Below are 16,501 nucleotides of genomic sequence, written 5' to 3' on the forward strand. Positions count from 1 at the left end.
TGTTTAAATATGTTATGTGTTAAACACTACCTACTTGGTAAACTGAGCTTACATTTTTTAAATTTCCCCAAATTGTTGCACATATCTCCCATTTAAGCTCAAGCTTGGATGGCTTTTAGAAACACTCCTTTACAGCTGTTAGCAGACTGCTCCTTTTTTCATAATGACGACTCATTTTTGTTTACTTCAAAATGATCTTTACTTTATTATATCCGCAAGACTGTTTACCGAACTTTCACGTTGCATCCATGTGTATGTCCTGCAGATGAGGGCGTGTGGTCAGCCACCATCAAACCATCTCCATTCCACTCAGAAGAGACGCCGCAGCCGGCACGGCAGGAAAGGCTCTGAGGCTAAATGTTGAATGTCTTCTGTTTCCTGCAAACGATGACAACAACCCAAGTGGGATCCACGCAAAGCAGGAGAACAAAAAGACTGAAATGAATTTACAGCTCACCCGTTGAGGGAATGGATGCGCCGAAGATGAAGTGATGATCATCTCTCTTCTCTGCTAAAATGAAATATGATGGCGAGGGAGCTCAGTGCCATTTCCTGCCTGGCACAGGAAGCGCCCATCTGGAGTTGAGTGCTGTCTGTACTCTGTTGTTGTGTTGCATGTTGTTGTAATAGCTCTTGTCACTGCTGTTGCTGTTCTCAATACTGTTATTATTTCTGAAGCACCACACAGGCCGGCCGACGGAGACGGGAAGAAAGAGATCAAATTCATAATTTAAGATGCTGTGGACTGCTGAGGAGAGGTCTGGTGAAAATGGACAATAAGAAAAGGAGTTTATCATTAGAGGAGTGTGATGGTTGAGGAGGGGGGGGGGGTGTCTGTAGGAGGAAGAGCTAGAGAGACGCATGCTGGCAGCTGCCTGCACGACTGTCACATCCCACCACCCGCCAGAAAAGCAGAAGGAAGCCACTCGTCATCGCTGTGACAACCAACGCGTGACGAGAGGAGGGAGGAAACTTATCCATCAAAAAATGATGCAGGGATGAGTGCGCTCCTTCAGCGTCTCTGCTCACAAACACACACACACACACACACACACTTTCATGTTTCATTCGGGTCATCAAGAACAACTGTCTCCGAGAGGATATCTCTGGCTGAATCTCCACTCAACAACATAATAATGTGTTTTCCTCGTAATGAAGCGACTGTAACCCCCCACTGGGCGAATGTTCAGAACACACAGACAAACTGAAAGCACAAGAGGAGGGGAGCAGCAATTCAAGTGTGAACTGAAAAAACACCCCAGAGCCAGAGACTGGCACAAAGACACTGAAGGCAAGTGCATGAATTCATTTGAAGGGAATTAACCTACCAACCTGAGACTACTTTTCATATGCATGTAGATTCTTATTACATATAAAACTGGATTAATCCCACCGTGTCAAAATGTAAAAATCAAGCCATTGTGTTTGCCGTGTTGCATTAAAATACTCTAAATATTTTTGCCCTCAACTGACCATTTCCAATCTTCCCCTCCACTGGAAGACCTGCCTAATGGATTTCTCATTTCTCATTATACAGCCGGTACATGAAAAAATGCCTAAAAGCAAAGCTGCTGTGCATAGCTGGGGCTTTCATGCAAGCACAAATAAAAAGTGGCAACGCTGAGTGCTGAGCTCCATCCAGCGGTTGCTTATGTGTTCATTGAAAGCTCTCGCTGAGACAGACTCGAGGTTGTAGCTGCTCAGGGAAACTGAAAATCCCACTCTGAGATACATGGAGCCGACACTTAATTACCAAAAGGTCTCAAAGGATTACTGCTGCTGTGTGTTTTGTAGCCTGACTGTCTGTCTTTGCAGTTACAGCGGCTACAATCAATATTTTTATTATCACAATAATGAAAGAAGTGACAGTAATGTTAAAATATGTACCATAAAAAAAGGAGTGACTATTGAATTTACATTCTCCAGTGGCTAGAAATTAATTAGAATGTTGGTTTTTAACTGCTGGATGTGTAAATAAGCAAATGTAAGGTCCAATTCTTTCTCTTTTTTTAGTGTTTTCTATGCACACAACAGCCTGATTATGTTGAGGATGTTGCTTGAACCCACTTATGGAAGAAATGAAGACTTGTGAGCTGATATAATTTGTTAAGGCAAAGCAGTGAAATAATGTCCAAGTTCAGAGGGAATAACTTCCTCAATCTTCTTTATATTTTTCTAGCCTGTTCAAGTTCACACAAACCAGCTTCTTTAACTGCTGGGTGGATGCTGCCCCCTACAGATCTATAAAGTCAATGTTCACAGAGGCACCTAATTCATAAAGTGTACAAATTATGTTATTTATATTTGTCAAAGTAGGTTAAAGTAAACATCAGCATATGGGATAATGCTACATATGTGTGTATCTCACAAACTTTATTGCAGGATGACTGTGACGGTGTCTGTGGTGAGAACCTGAGCGAAACCAGCAGTGCAGGGAGAATAATGAATGAGTGATGAATAATAGAAAAATAATGAAGAGTAATGACTGGAGGTTAAACACACACACACACACACACACACACTGATACACACACACACACAAAGACAGATAATTACACGGTATCACCATCACCGGAGGGGACACAGGAACCACTGTCCCCTCCGGTGTACACAACTTCATTAAGAGGAAGTCACAGATGGCCAAAGGGCACGAGGAGACACACAATCGCACACTAGATTTCATACTGCAAAAGAAAAGGAAATAGCAGAGGCGATGTCAGCAAGAAGGTGTTGTTCCCACTCAAACTCAAAATAGCAGCATTACTGAAAGCAATCAACTTCCAGCAGTTGATGCTTCAATAAAAACTTCAAGCTTTCGGTGAACTTTTTGATCGTTTCTTCATCATATCTACGGCAAATATTGACCAAGTAGAAGTGGAAACAAGCGGCTGTTGTTTTTTTGTTTTTATTGAGAAAGGTAACACAGCAAAGTGTAACTAGTCAAACTAATAAATACAAATGAGTTTATAGGGTTTTAAATTACGCCTCAACAGGGAAAAAGGTTGATAAAATAGTGACTAACAGGTGACTCAGGATGAATTCATGCACTAATGCAGGATATATCGGAAATTCCTTTTGCTCACCGTTGATATATTATGAAAGACAAAGCTATGAGTCTTGTGCTGACAAATTTAATAGCATGAGAGACACCAAAAGAACATGAACTACTGAGAGAATTACTGTGTTTCCTGTGTTTACGTGGCGACTCACCACTTAGTTTGCAGATTCTGTAAAAACTGTGTTTAAAAGGAAGGAAAAACACGATAATAAAATATAATAATATATTTTATGGTCACACATTGCAAATAACAACGTACTATTTGTGAAAATGCAGATTTTTTTATGTGGATTTTTTGGTGTGTTATTTGTCTATTGTTGGTGTTTTTACAGTCTGTGTAAATTAATACTTCTTTCTATGATGTTACTAGTTTGTAAAACAGTGCAAAATCTGTAAAATAACAGTTCAATATTACTTACTACAAATAATGTTATTGTACATAATGTTCTTTCAAATAATGACAAATATCCATAAAATAAACATTACAGATTTAAAAGTTAAAAAATCCAGTGTGATTTTATGAGTTTGAGTTAACATTGTAAGAAGAAAAAAAGCTGTAAAATTAAGACAACAAATACGTATATATTATTTGGCTTGTTTTGTTTGTTTTTCAGTTAACACACAAACTGTTTCTTTTTTCTGTGATTTTCCTAGATATTATCTGTAATTTAACAAAATAGAGAATTTTTTGTAAAGTAATTTCATTGTTCAAAAAATAAGCAGAAACCATTTCTACAATGTGTAGAAATTATATATATATATATATATATATATATATATATATATATATATATATATATATAGTTCTATATTTGTTTGCCTTCTTGCCGTAAGACCATCAGTTTGGTTGTGCTGCTGTCAACTTATATAATGTTAGAACTGATATATTGGTATATAAGATACTTGACAGTCCAAGACAAAGATCAGTAAATCTAGAAAATTTGAATAAGTTTAAAAGTTTCTTCAAGTGCATTTTTAATAATCATCCAACACTGTGGTGACAATGACTCTTATCAGGATTGTCAAAGAAAGCAACTCTAACAGCTACCTCTGCTACAAGGGCCTGGTTTATTAATTAGAGATACCAGCTACAAAAATCAACAATAAACAGCATCTCAGATTTGAGCCCTCATCATTGTTTGCTCAAGTGACAGATACATGTCAACAGCTATCAATCAGATCAAATGATCTAATCAGCTGGTCAGTGGTTTCAGTGTGAATCAGGCCCTTGTGGTTGAATTGCTGCAAAGAAACCACTGAACAACAAAAACACAATATGGAGCAAAAACGATAAAATACACAGCAAAAATTATCAAATAAACAACAATAAAAGTAAAGTCAACAACAACACAATTAAATAAACTACATCCATCCATCCATTCTCTGTACACCACTTTATCCTCACTAGGGTCGCGGGGGTGCTGGAGTCTATCCCAGCTGACTGGGGCGAAGGCAGGGGACACCCTGGACAGGTCGCCAGTCTAAAACAAACAACAGAAATAATAAAATTAAAAACAGCTCAAATCAAATAAACAACTACAAAAATAAAATAAACAAACTAATTAAAATAAACAATACTGGCAAGAAAATAAACAACAGCAGAAATAAAATGAACAACAAAAATAAATTAAACAACAACAAAATAAAGTAAACAACATTAACAATGAAATAAACAACTGTTGAAATAAGATCAACAATAAAAAAATAAAAATAAACAACAACAAGGAGACCAATAAGACCGAGAGAACTATTTTGGCAAAGAAACGGTTTTGTTTTGAACCTCTGTGTCTTTTAGAGACTTGAAGAGGGGATACAAATGCTGTCTGTGTGTCTGGTTTCGAACACGAAGCCAAGAGCAGGAGCTATGACGGTGTGGGGGAAGTGTAGCTGATGATACTGTTAATGATTTATTCACGATTTAAGGCAACATTTAAGCCAGTATGGGAACTCCAACATTCTGCAGGAGTAGACCGTCCCATCTGGTTTGCAGCTAATGGAGGCCGTCTTTTGTTTTTAACAGTGCAATGACCCCAAAAACACACCTCCAGCAAAACTCTGTTTGACTAAGAAAAACAGCGTTGGAACGCTGCATCCAATGTGCTGGCCTCTAAAATAACCCAAAACACATCCAGCTGAGGAGGTCTGGGATGAGTTTAAGTGAAGGAAAATCAGACAACCGTTCAGCATATGTGAAAGAGTGTGGTTAGCTGAAAAGAAGTGGCTACTTTGAAGAATAAAATTTAAACCACATTTTCCCTCATTTACACTTTTGTGGACTATATACAGTAGTTCCATATGTGCTGTTTATGTATTTATTTGTAAATTCGGAGCTGTGTGTTGATTGGTATTGTACAATATATGCTGTTAAATTCACACAATGACAAAAGTTGGTTAAAGTAAACTGCCATTCTACCTAAATAACAATTATTCATTCAACACAGTGTGCACTCGTTGCACAACTTCATTGCTGTATTTTTACTGACAACTGAGTGTGAGTATTTGGTGTTGTTGCATTCACTTAAACATGCGGTATCTAATACTCTGGACCACTTGCACAGCAGAAACACGTCACAAACGCCACATTTACATCATGTCTTGTCACCTTTTAGGTTGATTCAGCCAACTTCCTGGCAAATTGTTGCATAATTGCATATTCAGCAGTTATCACCAACTGTTAACAGCAGTGATACTGAGCAAAGCAGCTTTGGGTCAAACCTGTGAGATTATTATTTTTTTTAATATTGTGTGTAATGGAGCCTAACTCTCCGTCTAAATGTATTCTTGCTGCGCAGAAATTCACAGCAGCTGTCAGGTCGTTTTAGCAACAGTTTTATGGCGCAAGAGAAACCACTTCCTACAGTTTCAGGACATAACTGTTTGACTCGTTTGTTGCATGTGCGAAAACAATGTGAACGCCTTTACCTCAAGAGAGATTACAGCTCTGTCTTATGTGGAAAAAACCATGAGACAGATGACTTGTTCTGCTTTCAGACCAAACAGGAAAAAAAACAAACATCATTAAAAGGAATTAAATCAAGATACCAAAGTCTTTTCTGGACTACATTAAAGGGACAAAAACTTGTCTGTACAGTTTTGATGCTGAGAAACACCTCGAATGAGTGATCTTCCAACATATCGAGGCTAACAAAAGTTTACATAAGACCACATATAACATGACAGTCTTGAGTTGGCTCCTTTTTTGACTCAGTGATTTGCTTTAGCAGATCTTTCTCACTGTAGTGTTCATCAAATGGGTCCAGTTTAAATGGCTCAAAGGAGTCAGCAGCTGTATTCAATCAGAATCGCTCATAAGACGTTAACAGGTCATGCCACTAACAAACTTTCATGAACACTACTTTCTACATCAGCAAAATCAGTAATTCAAGTTGCTATATGTATATTTTTGACCCAGCAGATGTTATCATATTTCTAGAAAACTTGCTATAAATCTACAAAAGAATCAAAATGTTTTTGGGGTATTTTTTTGGAACAAAGAAGCATCGGTCTCAATGAATCCATCATTGAAAATTCTGAATTATAGGAGTCATTGGAAACTAGCCACGGTCTTTACAAGCGTATGTAATTTTTTATTCATGACAATATATATAGAGATATGTCTTCACAAGTGACAAAAATACATTTCAAATGTATTCAACCTGCCAAACATTCTTCCAGTGTGAATGAAGCTGAGTGAAAATGTGATAACTAAAGTCTTGGTAGACTATAAATTAAAGCTTATAATTACATATGGGAGTCATGTTTGAGAAGTTGTAATGACAAATAAAAAAAAAAATCAACATTTATGAAAACTTCATGAAAACTTTTAATGTAAAAACTACTCAAGAGTGTTTGGTGAATCCACAAATTAAGAAAATGACACTAAAACCCATCATACTTCTACCAACAGAAGTACTTTTCATGCAGCTGATGCATAGCATTGTGAGATTATACACATTTTTGCTGTGTGTTTGTACAGAACTGTTGAAAATCCACTTTGCTCCTCCCGACCCGTCTTGGCAGCCACTGAGCGTTTGCCTCAGGTGAGAGGTCTGGTGTCAAACTGTCCAAGAGCAACAATCTGAGCTGTCATCACAGTCTGAGCCTGAAGGTGACCACTGTCGGAGATATGAAGCATTTCAAACCAAGTGTGTGGAGTGTCTGATAGACTTGCCTGCCAGGTGTGAATTAAAAAAAATGCATTAAAAGTTAGCGAGGCCTGTAAGCTCTCTTCCCGCGGGGCATACGTTGATTGACAGATTCTAAATGTTACAAACTGAGAGCTTTTCTTGGGTGAGATTGGGTTTAATTATGTTTCTCTACTGATTTGTGTTTCTCCTATTTTTGCCGTTTGTGCACCTTGCCAGTTGTTTGAAGGCCAAGCGGTGAAAACACTGCCTGCTGCTTCCTGCCCTGTCTAAAAAAAAACTGGGTTAATGGTATAAATTATTTCTTTATCGTTGCTTTAACTATTCGGAAAAAGGAACTTGATACTTCCCTTCTTTCAGTTTCCCAGTCTCATACTTCCTCCAGTCTTACCTATGCTTTGATTGCAACACATTCATTCATTTTTGTACCTGTTAGCTCGACGTACCTGTGGTGTTTGCTTTTGCCTCAAACAACATGCTGCTTGGCTTTATTCTCCTTTTATTTTTGTGTGAAAGCACAGGTAAGAAGATTGAATTTGTGAACATAGTAAAGGAATCCAGAATTCAGTTTTCGAATTTTTTATTTTTTATTTTTATTTTTGTGATTTTCTTGTGTTTCTTGATGTTTTAGCGGTTGACAACCAGACAAGACTGATTAACAGCACTGCTCTGCCAGAAACTACAGCGGCTAGTGAAGGTAAATTAATTATTTAAATCAGTAATATAAAGTATTAAAAATAATGAATGCAGGTAGCTCTGTGAAGCTGAACACATTAATGTCTGCTACATGTGTTGTTTTGAGTTGAATGCTAATGTTTATTGATGATATGAAACTATGCAGAAGTATTGGGAGGAACACTCTATGCAGAAGTATGGTGTTTATTTTGGTTACCACCTCAGTTTACCGCAATACAACTTCAGCATTTGCTAACTAGTACTAATCATAAAGTGCATTTGAGGGTCATTGGAATACTATTAGTTTTGCTGGTATTAAGCGATACATCAGATTTGAGAAGTTAAGCAATAAATTTCGATGTGCTGATAAAGTGAAAGGTATACTAGACAGGAAGTATTGATTACTGTTTGCAAATACAACATCCAGACTTGGGTCTTCTTACAAAGCTACCATTGTTGGACTGTTGCATTTGTTCTGATTTAAAAGCTGGATCCTTTAGCATTGACTGCATATTAAAGATCCAAAATACACTTTAAACCTACATTCATTTTCATAGCCAACAGGGGGCGACTCGACTGTTTGCAAAAAGAAATCTGATTGTATTTAAGTCATTCTCCGTGACCTGTTAATTCAGTAAACATGTTCCTAGTAGATTTATGGTTTTAGTCACTAGTTTTAACTTTTTTTTTAATAGAGAATGATGTTCATTTAGTGAAATATTGTCCAATTTAGGGTAAAAATAGATGAAAAACTGGGGTGTGCTTTGTGAAGGGTGCCCTTGGATTGACAGTTTGCTTCCACATGGGCTTAAGATCCATACCTCACTCATTGCACCTGGTTTCAAAAATCAAAATTGTGATGGTTCAATAGCAAACTGCAGGCTTCAAAATGGTAGTCAACAAGCTAGTAAGTGGCATCACATTGGCTATGTCCATCTTTTGTTTATAGTCTATGTGCAGTAGGAAATAATCTAAGGTGACCTCCAACTCCTACCTGTCCAACAACAACTAGGCCATCTCCCAATCCTCTCCTTCAGTATTTGTCAGTAGGTTAAAGCCAACAATGGGTTCACTCTTGTTTTGCAGTGAGTTTTCTCTACTTGGTCCACTTGTGTTGTGCCGTGCTGTTTGTAGCTTTTACGATCTGTCACCTCATGTATGTCATGACCTCATTTACACGTTGTTATTGGCTGAAGGCCACACACTCAGTGGCCTAAAACCGCAGCTCATAAATGTCCTGGACACAGCAAAGTAAGAAGAAAAGAAGAATATATACAGGCAGAGGTCAGTATATCTGCAAATAGATATACAGTCATACTTTCAGTGGGTCATAAGTGATAAATGAGAGGAATTATGATGGGTCACTGCAGTATTTGTAGCAAAAATCCTAACTTATAACATGTAGAGTATGTTATACGATAGGGACACGAATGTCAGAACTAAAATTCATGGGAATCCATCCAGTGCTTTTTGAGGTATTTTAATATAAAAAGCAACAATCATGAGCTCATGATGACTTAGGTCACCGTAGACCAACATTGCCAGTAGCAGAAGCATGTCACTAGTAAGGCAAAAAACCAAAAATACATACAGCATGCATCACCAATATCACCTTTAAAGATACGTCCTGTTACTGTATTCCGTTTCTCCACAGAACTATCTCTCCAGTTGGTGGCTGTACCAGACTACCCGGTGGCAGCAGGTCAGAGTGTCAGTCTGAGCTGCAGAACTGGTAACATGTCAGCACACGTCACTTGGTTTTGGGAACACCTGCAACATCAGACCTGGAAAGTAGTGGGCAATGGCAGCGATCTGACGCTCACCGAGCCACAGCAGAGTGGGCAGTACCGCTGCCTTGCTGAGAACCAATCATCTCAGAGGAAATGGAGCACAAGCCACACAGTCTATATCATCTCTATCCAAGCAACAGGTTAGTAGTCTGCACATGTGAAAGTATTTGCAGGTCTCCACAACAATGTTTCCCATTTTATTTTAATGCTGATGGGTAATAATAGTCATCATTAGTCAGGGCTCTATGGAGCAAAAGTAAATTATTGTTAGATGCTATTTTGCAACAGTTCTACCTCCATCGTGCCTTTGGGGCTTAGAACAGGTGAAAGTTGAATGAATGCAGCAACATGCAATAACTTGCTGTGATCAGGATTTGCCATATTTTACAAGACAGTCACATGACATTCTTGGTAAAGAAATCAATGGAACAGTTTATAGAAGTGCTGAATTTGAAAGCAGGTATTCATATTTGTTTTTGATGTTAAAAAATCAAATATGTCAGCAGTGAAAAGTCGCAAGACTGTCTGCAAATGGTAAGTTATCACCTAAGCCATTATAGTATTAGCAAAACATAGAATGGCTTTTTTAATTTTTTCAATTGCTCTTATTGTGCTGTGACATTTAAATTCAAAGCCTAAATTTCTGTGTTGTTTCCCCAAATTACATCAGTGGGAGAGAGTTTAGGAATGGCTGGCTTCGTCCTTTCTCTTCTGTCCTGGGTTTTCATCATTGCGATTATTTTCTGGCTCTCCTGCAAAAGACTTGGTGGCACAACAACCACCTCCGGCACCCCGGGTAAAGGTAAGGTGGACCGTTGAGCGCTTGCAAATTTTAATCAAAACGTTCTGTGGATCGTTTTAATAATAGTGTTTCCTTGCAGGTTTGCCTGGACCCCAAATGGCATCAAAGTAAGTCATGAGAGAAGAATTTATTTCTGCATTAATCTTAGTGTTTGGACTTTGCTCTCTTGATCTGTGTTGTATTTATTAACGCACTCATCACATTTTTTTCTGTACACCAGGGGAGGATTGCCAGAGGGTGACAGTGACGGAGATGTGTACATAAATTACACAGGCAGTAACCCAGCGTACACAGATCTGGATCCCACTACTATGACTCAGGATAATGTGTACTCAAGTATATGATGAATCATGAGCTGAGAGAAGGTGGAGATGTGCAATAAAAAGTGGAAGAATGACAAACGACTCAAGCTGAGTCTTATCCGCATGTATAGCTCTGCATTACATTTAATCTGATAGATGAAGTTTGCCATCAGTGTGTGAATTGCCTTTGTTAGATTTAATCTATTTTCACAAAAGTCATGTATCGCTGTCTGAATGTACTAAAAACCCACAGCTGTGTAGTTCAAAGTGTGTAGAGTAGATGCCTATCTGCTGTCTTCCTTCTTGCTGATGTCCCAGAAATTGTTTTTTAATTTATAGTAATGATCACGACATGGCAGCTTTACACGAAAATAATGGTTTTATTAAACGTCAGGGCTATTTACATGAGCAAACAGCGCATTTTTTCTTTTTTAACATCAAAATAACACCGCACAAGATAACAAAGCTGCTACTCTGAATAAAAAAAATACATCATTCATCTGGTTTGTAAAAACAAATAAGCTCGCCGAAAATATATAATACAGTGTCGCACATGTACAACAAATAGCTGAATAATTACAAGCACTGGCTTTCTTTTCCACAGTGAATCATGGGATTTTTACCACGAGTCGTAGATACAATGTCACAATATTGGATGCCAGAGGGGAAACACAACTCAGGCATTATTACTTCTGTTCCCTGGTGTCACAATACCGGAAATAACTTGCCCAAGCAATGTTAAAGAAAAAAAAAAAGATACTTCCCTGAGGGCAGACAACAATCTCATTATCACGTTTTTGCTGATATAATATCCAGTTTGTGAAGTTCAAGTGTGTGTCTATTCTAGTGCCTGATATGCCAAAAGGAGGTGGCCAGGCTTCATATTTTTGTATCATCCTTGACTTCTTTGCTGCTTTTAGTGCCCTACTTTGTGCCGAAAACAGCACTGTGAAGATTTGCATAACACGTCTAACATCTCCACGGCTCAGCATCATCCTTCTGTAGAATGATCAGAGTTACATACTTCTGCTTGCAAAACTTCTGCAGTTCAGTTTGTGCTTCACACAGGAAGGGCAGAAATGCTGGTGCAATTCAGACCACAGATCTTACATCTATACCAAAATATTAAGTGTGAGATCACTTTTCACACATTTTTGCACGTTATATTGTGCAGAGCCACCAATTCTAAACACTTGAAATCTTGCTGAGCTCAAGAGATGCATCAAAAGAATGTAAATTTTGTCATTTTTAGCAGCAGCATGAGAGATTGTCACCATATCTACATTTTACCACTGTTAATCTTTGAATCAGTCGTCTCTGGGTTCATGGTGCTCACTCTGGAGTCTCTGGCTCTGATTCTTGCTGTCCATGGACAGCTGTGAAGTGACTGTATGCGAGCATCCTTCTCCCTTCAAGAACTTTTTAAGGTGTGCCATAATGAACCTCCTAAACTTCCTTGTCGCAAAATAATAAACGATAGGATCCAAAATGCAGTTGAGGCCCATGAGAACCAAAGTGATCTGATGTATGTCATTGAGCATCTGACGAGTGCTCTCATCCCAGTTCACGTGGCCCCAACCCTCTGTGATCTGAAGCACAGCCAACGTCCAGAAACCCTGAACTACATGGTGGGGCAAGAAGCACAGGACAAATACTCCCACGACTGCCCACAACATCTGCAGAGCCCTCCGCTTCACCCCTCGGGGCTTTGTCGTTGAGGAAGACATGGTCCTCTTGGACTTACGGTGTTTAATCGTTGAAGCTTGAAATTCTGACTGAGGAACATTTTGAGAAAGTAAGGCCCGAGCGATGAGGAAGTTGCACACCACAACAAGGAAAAAGACAACGAAAAACATTCCAATTATTAAAAAATGAGTGACAGCCACTTTTTTCTTTTCAAAGTTTGTTTGGTTCTGGTATCCTTCGAAACAGCGAGTGACGTTGTTGGAGTCGGTGTTGGTTCCTGGAAATGCCAAATATGGGATAGCCAACGACAGGGTGAATGCCCAGATGATGACGCACACGATGATCCCACGACGCCTGTGGTCGGAAGAGGCCGCGTCCAGAGGCCGAGTGACCGCCCAGTATCGGTTGACGCTGATGGCTCCCAGGAAGAGGATGGTGCCGTAGGTGTTGATGAAGAAGAACGAGCCCGTCAGCCGACACATGAAGTCTCCGTAGACCCACGTGCCATTACGACTGTAGTACCCAATCCAAAAAGGAAGGGCAGACACAAACAGGAGGTCAGCGATGGTCAAGTTGGTCATGTAGATGCGGATTTCGCCCATGGCCTTGGCTTCCCGGAGGCAGCGGAGAACGAACAATACGTAGATGTTAGCAAAGATGCCCATGATGAAGATGATGCCGTAGACGACTGGGAAGAGCACATAACGAAACTCAGAGTCCAGGAAGGTGGAGTTATCGACGGCTGTGGAGCCCAGATGAGGGGTTCCTGTCATGTCAACTGGTTGAGTGGTCATCAGCATTTCTGTCAGTGGAGGAAAAAATATATCATCAATATAATCAAAACAACAAGCATTCTGGTGGTTTAAGTCCAAAGAAGTATGTTTGAGCAGCGGATTGAATCAAAATTGAAGAAGAAGCAAATGTTGCTTTATACTTTTTTACTTTAGAAGGGTTTAAATGAAGGTTTAAAATGTGACTGAAGGTGTTTAGGTTAGAAAGGGGCTCACTGACTTTCTGTTGCATTTAAAGATAATGCAATTTACAGCAGATACAAGTAAACAATGTTCAAACACGGCATTACCAAAGCAATTCTGATAGCAATTACTGATTCTGCACATCAGTAGTCATACAAATACTTAAAATAATTAAAATAAATTAAATTTCAGTTCTACTCTACCTGCATCAAGGACTAATTTGTCTAACCCTCAACTGTCATTACATATGTGTTTCTTGTATATTTGTCACATTTTGTCTTTTCTTTTGCCTTTTTTTAATTATTGAATGTTTTTTCACACATGCTTCCTCTCTGTTTTCTTCCCTCTCTTACATTCGCTTTTTCATTTTCTTGCTCTCCATCCATCCATTATCTTGATCTTTCAATGAAATCAGCTGATAAAGGCTCTTTAAAACACATTCTTTATCATTTCCTTGCTTTCACATCCTCACTGGCAGCACGTAGACTCTGACTCAACACATCATATATAGAGCATTTTCACTCCTCTGCTGTCTGTCTGGTCTGGTTTCATATATAAACACGTATCAGGAAGGCGTCATGACTGTATCTAAGTTTATCTCTTGTCAGTTCTTCTTTTGTGACTAGCAGATTATTAAAACAGATGAAAAATTTGTATTTTAGAGACGAATACTTTAGATTAAAGGACACAAATGTCAATAAATGGCAACATTCATTGACTACGCGTCATATTAAATCAGTTACAGATCAATAGTGAGATACTGAGGTGGAATTTGTGACCATAAACCACTAATACTAAAGTGGTAAGGAGCTGAGAAGATTCACTGGCATTAAGGCTGTATAAGCACTGATATCAGGTGGCTTTAAGTAACTCAAAAGAAATCACAGTGAGGACCGTCTAAAGTCAAAACAGAAAGTCAGACATGAGAGTAAAAGTCAACTTCTACTTGATCCTTCCTCTATTCCTCTGTAAGTGACCGGTCATTAAATGAAGTAGCAAAAATCAAGTCATTTATTAACCTAAGAGCAGAATCTGTGTCTGCAGTTACACTTAAAGTGATAAAATACAAAAGTAGGTGGTTTGCTCAGTTACAGTAAGGTGAGTTGTCCTTAAACATACACACCCCCGCATTGGGAAGATCACATTCCCCGGCAAAAAGCGCACAAGCTTTTCCGTTTTATTACTCCAAAATACTCCTTATTTGTGACTTCTTAGTACTTCAAAAGGTTTACAAATGATCATTTTCTGTTTCCTAAGAATTTAATTTCAGTGGAATGTGCTTATCTGCATCAGGGAGGCTTACTTCTGCTTTCTGTCTGACCTGACCAGCTATTCAAGATAAGAGTTCAAACTGTAAAAGCAGCGACATGTTGAAGCTCGTTAAGTGGCGTCGTTTATACCGGTTATGACAGAAAAACCAATGAGTGAAAACTAGGCAACATAAAGTGAATTATTATAGCAGTGATTTGTTTTAGTCACAACTTATATATAAGTCCAATATACATAACATTTCCATGGAATAAGCCATTCTGTAACATCATGTGCTGAAAAAGCATTTTACACGTCTTGACAGTTAAAACTCTGTGGATGGTTTTCAGTAGAGACCAGAAAAAGATTGCAAGAAATTAAGTCAGTTCCTCTTAATATGAATATTGGTGCTAATTAATGAGCCAACCTTTATAAATGATGAATATATTGTAATTAATGGACGTCTTAATGGTTGTTATATGATGTGATAATTAACATCATTTGGGAGTAAAACCATAGAACAAATATCAACAGTGACAATTTATGAGCAGAAGACCTCAGTTCCCAAATTAGACTAATTTTATTAATTTATCCACGTCAGAGAGAAATGAAGCAAGTACAAAATGCAGCAGATTTTTTTTAGATTTTTTTCTAGATTCCCGACTCAACCACACATATTCTTTTTGTTTAGCTCTACACAACCCACACAGAAGTCACAATAAATGAATTTAGTTTTAAAAAATATCAATAATAAAACTAAGCTTTTCTTTCTTTTCTTAATGCTTCTTGTTGAGCTGAATACTAAAGAGTTTATTTGTACGTTTTCAGACATGTTACACCCATTTTGATTTGCAGCCTCACAGTTGAAAACAGCCTTTGTTTTTGTCTGCCTGTCTTAATATCCCCAAATAAGAATGGCAGAAAATTATAGGTTGTCGACTTACCGGACTGCTTCTTCAACTTTGAGCGTCTCTCAAGGTGTAAACACTAGAAATGCTGCTGCAGCTGTGAAGCAAACTCAGACTGTGTTCATCTGGCTGACGGGACTTGTGTATGTGATAGTGTGCAAGTAGGAGTGTGTTATAAGTCAAGATGTAGGAGGTGTGAACTTCTGCTCGTCTTATTGGGAAAGCCCCACATGGTGCAAGAAGCCTGTTCACCTCCATGTTTTCACGTGTTTGTTCATCACAGTCAACATAAAAAGAGACGCCCACTTTGACGCAATTCTGGAGTTGTACAGTTGGCATTTCCTGTTCCACTGATCACAGGAATATGGATTTACTGTTTTATTGCTTTGAAGAAATAGAGAAGCAGGTTCTTGCTAGTGTCTTACTGGTTCCTCTGTTGTTCTTGAGAATACAACATCAATCTTTAATAGGTGTAGAAATATAACTATAAGAAAAAGCAGCAATTTTATCCTAATTTTTCACAAAGCTAAGGTGATCCCTTTTCCCTGTATCACTTTAAACTTGCTCTTTGTCCCTTCCAGGATAAGGTTGTCAAAGCACCAGCTTCAATTTGCCTCAAATTAAAACCAAAGCGCCTTTAACTTTCCAAGGAGTTGCTTTATTTTCTCTTTAATTCCTACATTATACATGTCATTAGCGTCTATAATTAATTTGCAGGCGGCAAGCCATCTAATTAAACAAGTTTCTGTCTCATCAGTGAGTCATGATTGGAGCTATTAGTTGGAATGACGACAAGTAATCGGCTAGAATAAATACAGATTTGATTGATGTTTAATTTAATGGCATTAGTTTGCCTTCATCACTCTTTGTGCAGCTCATCGGTAACGTGTGCAGACATTTTAACGGGCAGTGG

The 16,501-nt window shown here is 38.4% G+C and overlaps 1 protein-coding gene and 1 long non-coding RNA gene across 2 annotated transcripts; one reads left to right on the forward strand and one right to left on the reverse strand.

Moving 5' to 3' along the window:
• Window positions 1-7,832: 7,832 nt before the first annotated feature.
• On the forward strand, window positions 7,833-11,145 carry LOC127536675 (uncharacterized). The gene is made up of 5 exons (XR_007945771.1): window positions 7,833-7,900; window positions 9,533-9,808; window positions 10,339-10,470; window positions 10,550-10,577; window positions 10,691-11,145. It is a non-coding gene; the product is annotated as an uncharacterized LOC127536675 (long non-coding RNA).
• Window positions 11,146-11,266: 121 nt separating this feature from the next.
• ptafr (platelet-activating factor receptor) lies at window positions 11,267-16,137 on the reverse strand. The gene is made up of 2 exons (XM_022198963.2): window positions 15,625-16,137; window positions 11,267-13,260 (listed from the first exon to the last, which is right to left on the reverse strand). The coding sequence occupies exon 2, from the start codon at window positions 13,256-13,258 to the stop codon at window positions 12,080-12,082; it is 1,179 nt and encodes a 392-aa protein (XP_022054655.1). The 5' UTR covers window positions 13,259-13,260; window positions 15,625-16,137; the 3' UTR covers window positions 11,267-12,079.
• Window positions 16,138-16,501: the final 364 nt, after the last annotated feature.

The sequence above is a fragment of the Acanthochromis polyacanthus genome, chromosome 1 (genome assembly GCF_021347895.1).
Source record: "Acanthochromis polyacanthus isolate Apoly-LR-REF ecotype Palm Island chromosome 1, KAUST_Apoly_ChrSc, whole genome shotgun sequence".
Taxonomy (NCBI): domain Eukaryota; kingdom Metazoa; phylum Chordata; class Actinopteri; family Pomacentridae; genus Acanthochromis; species Acanthochromis polyacanthus.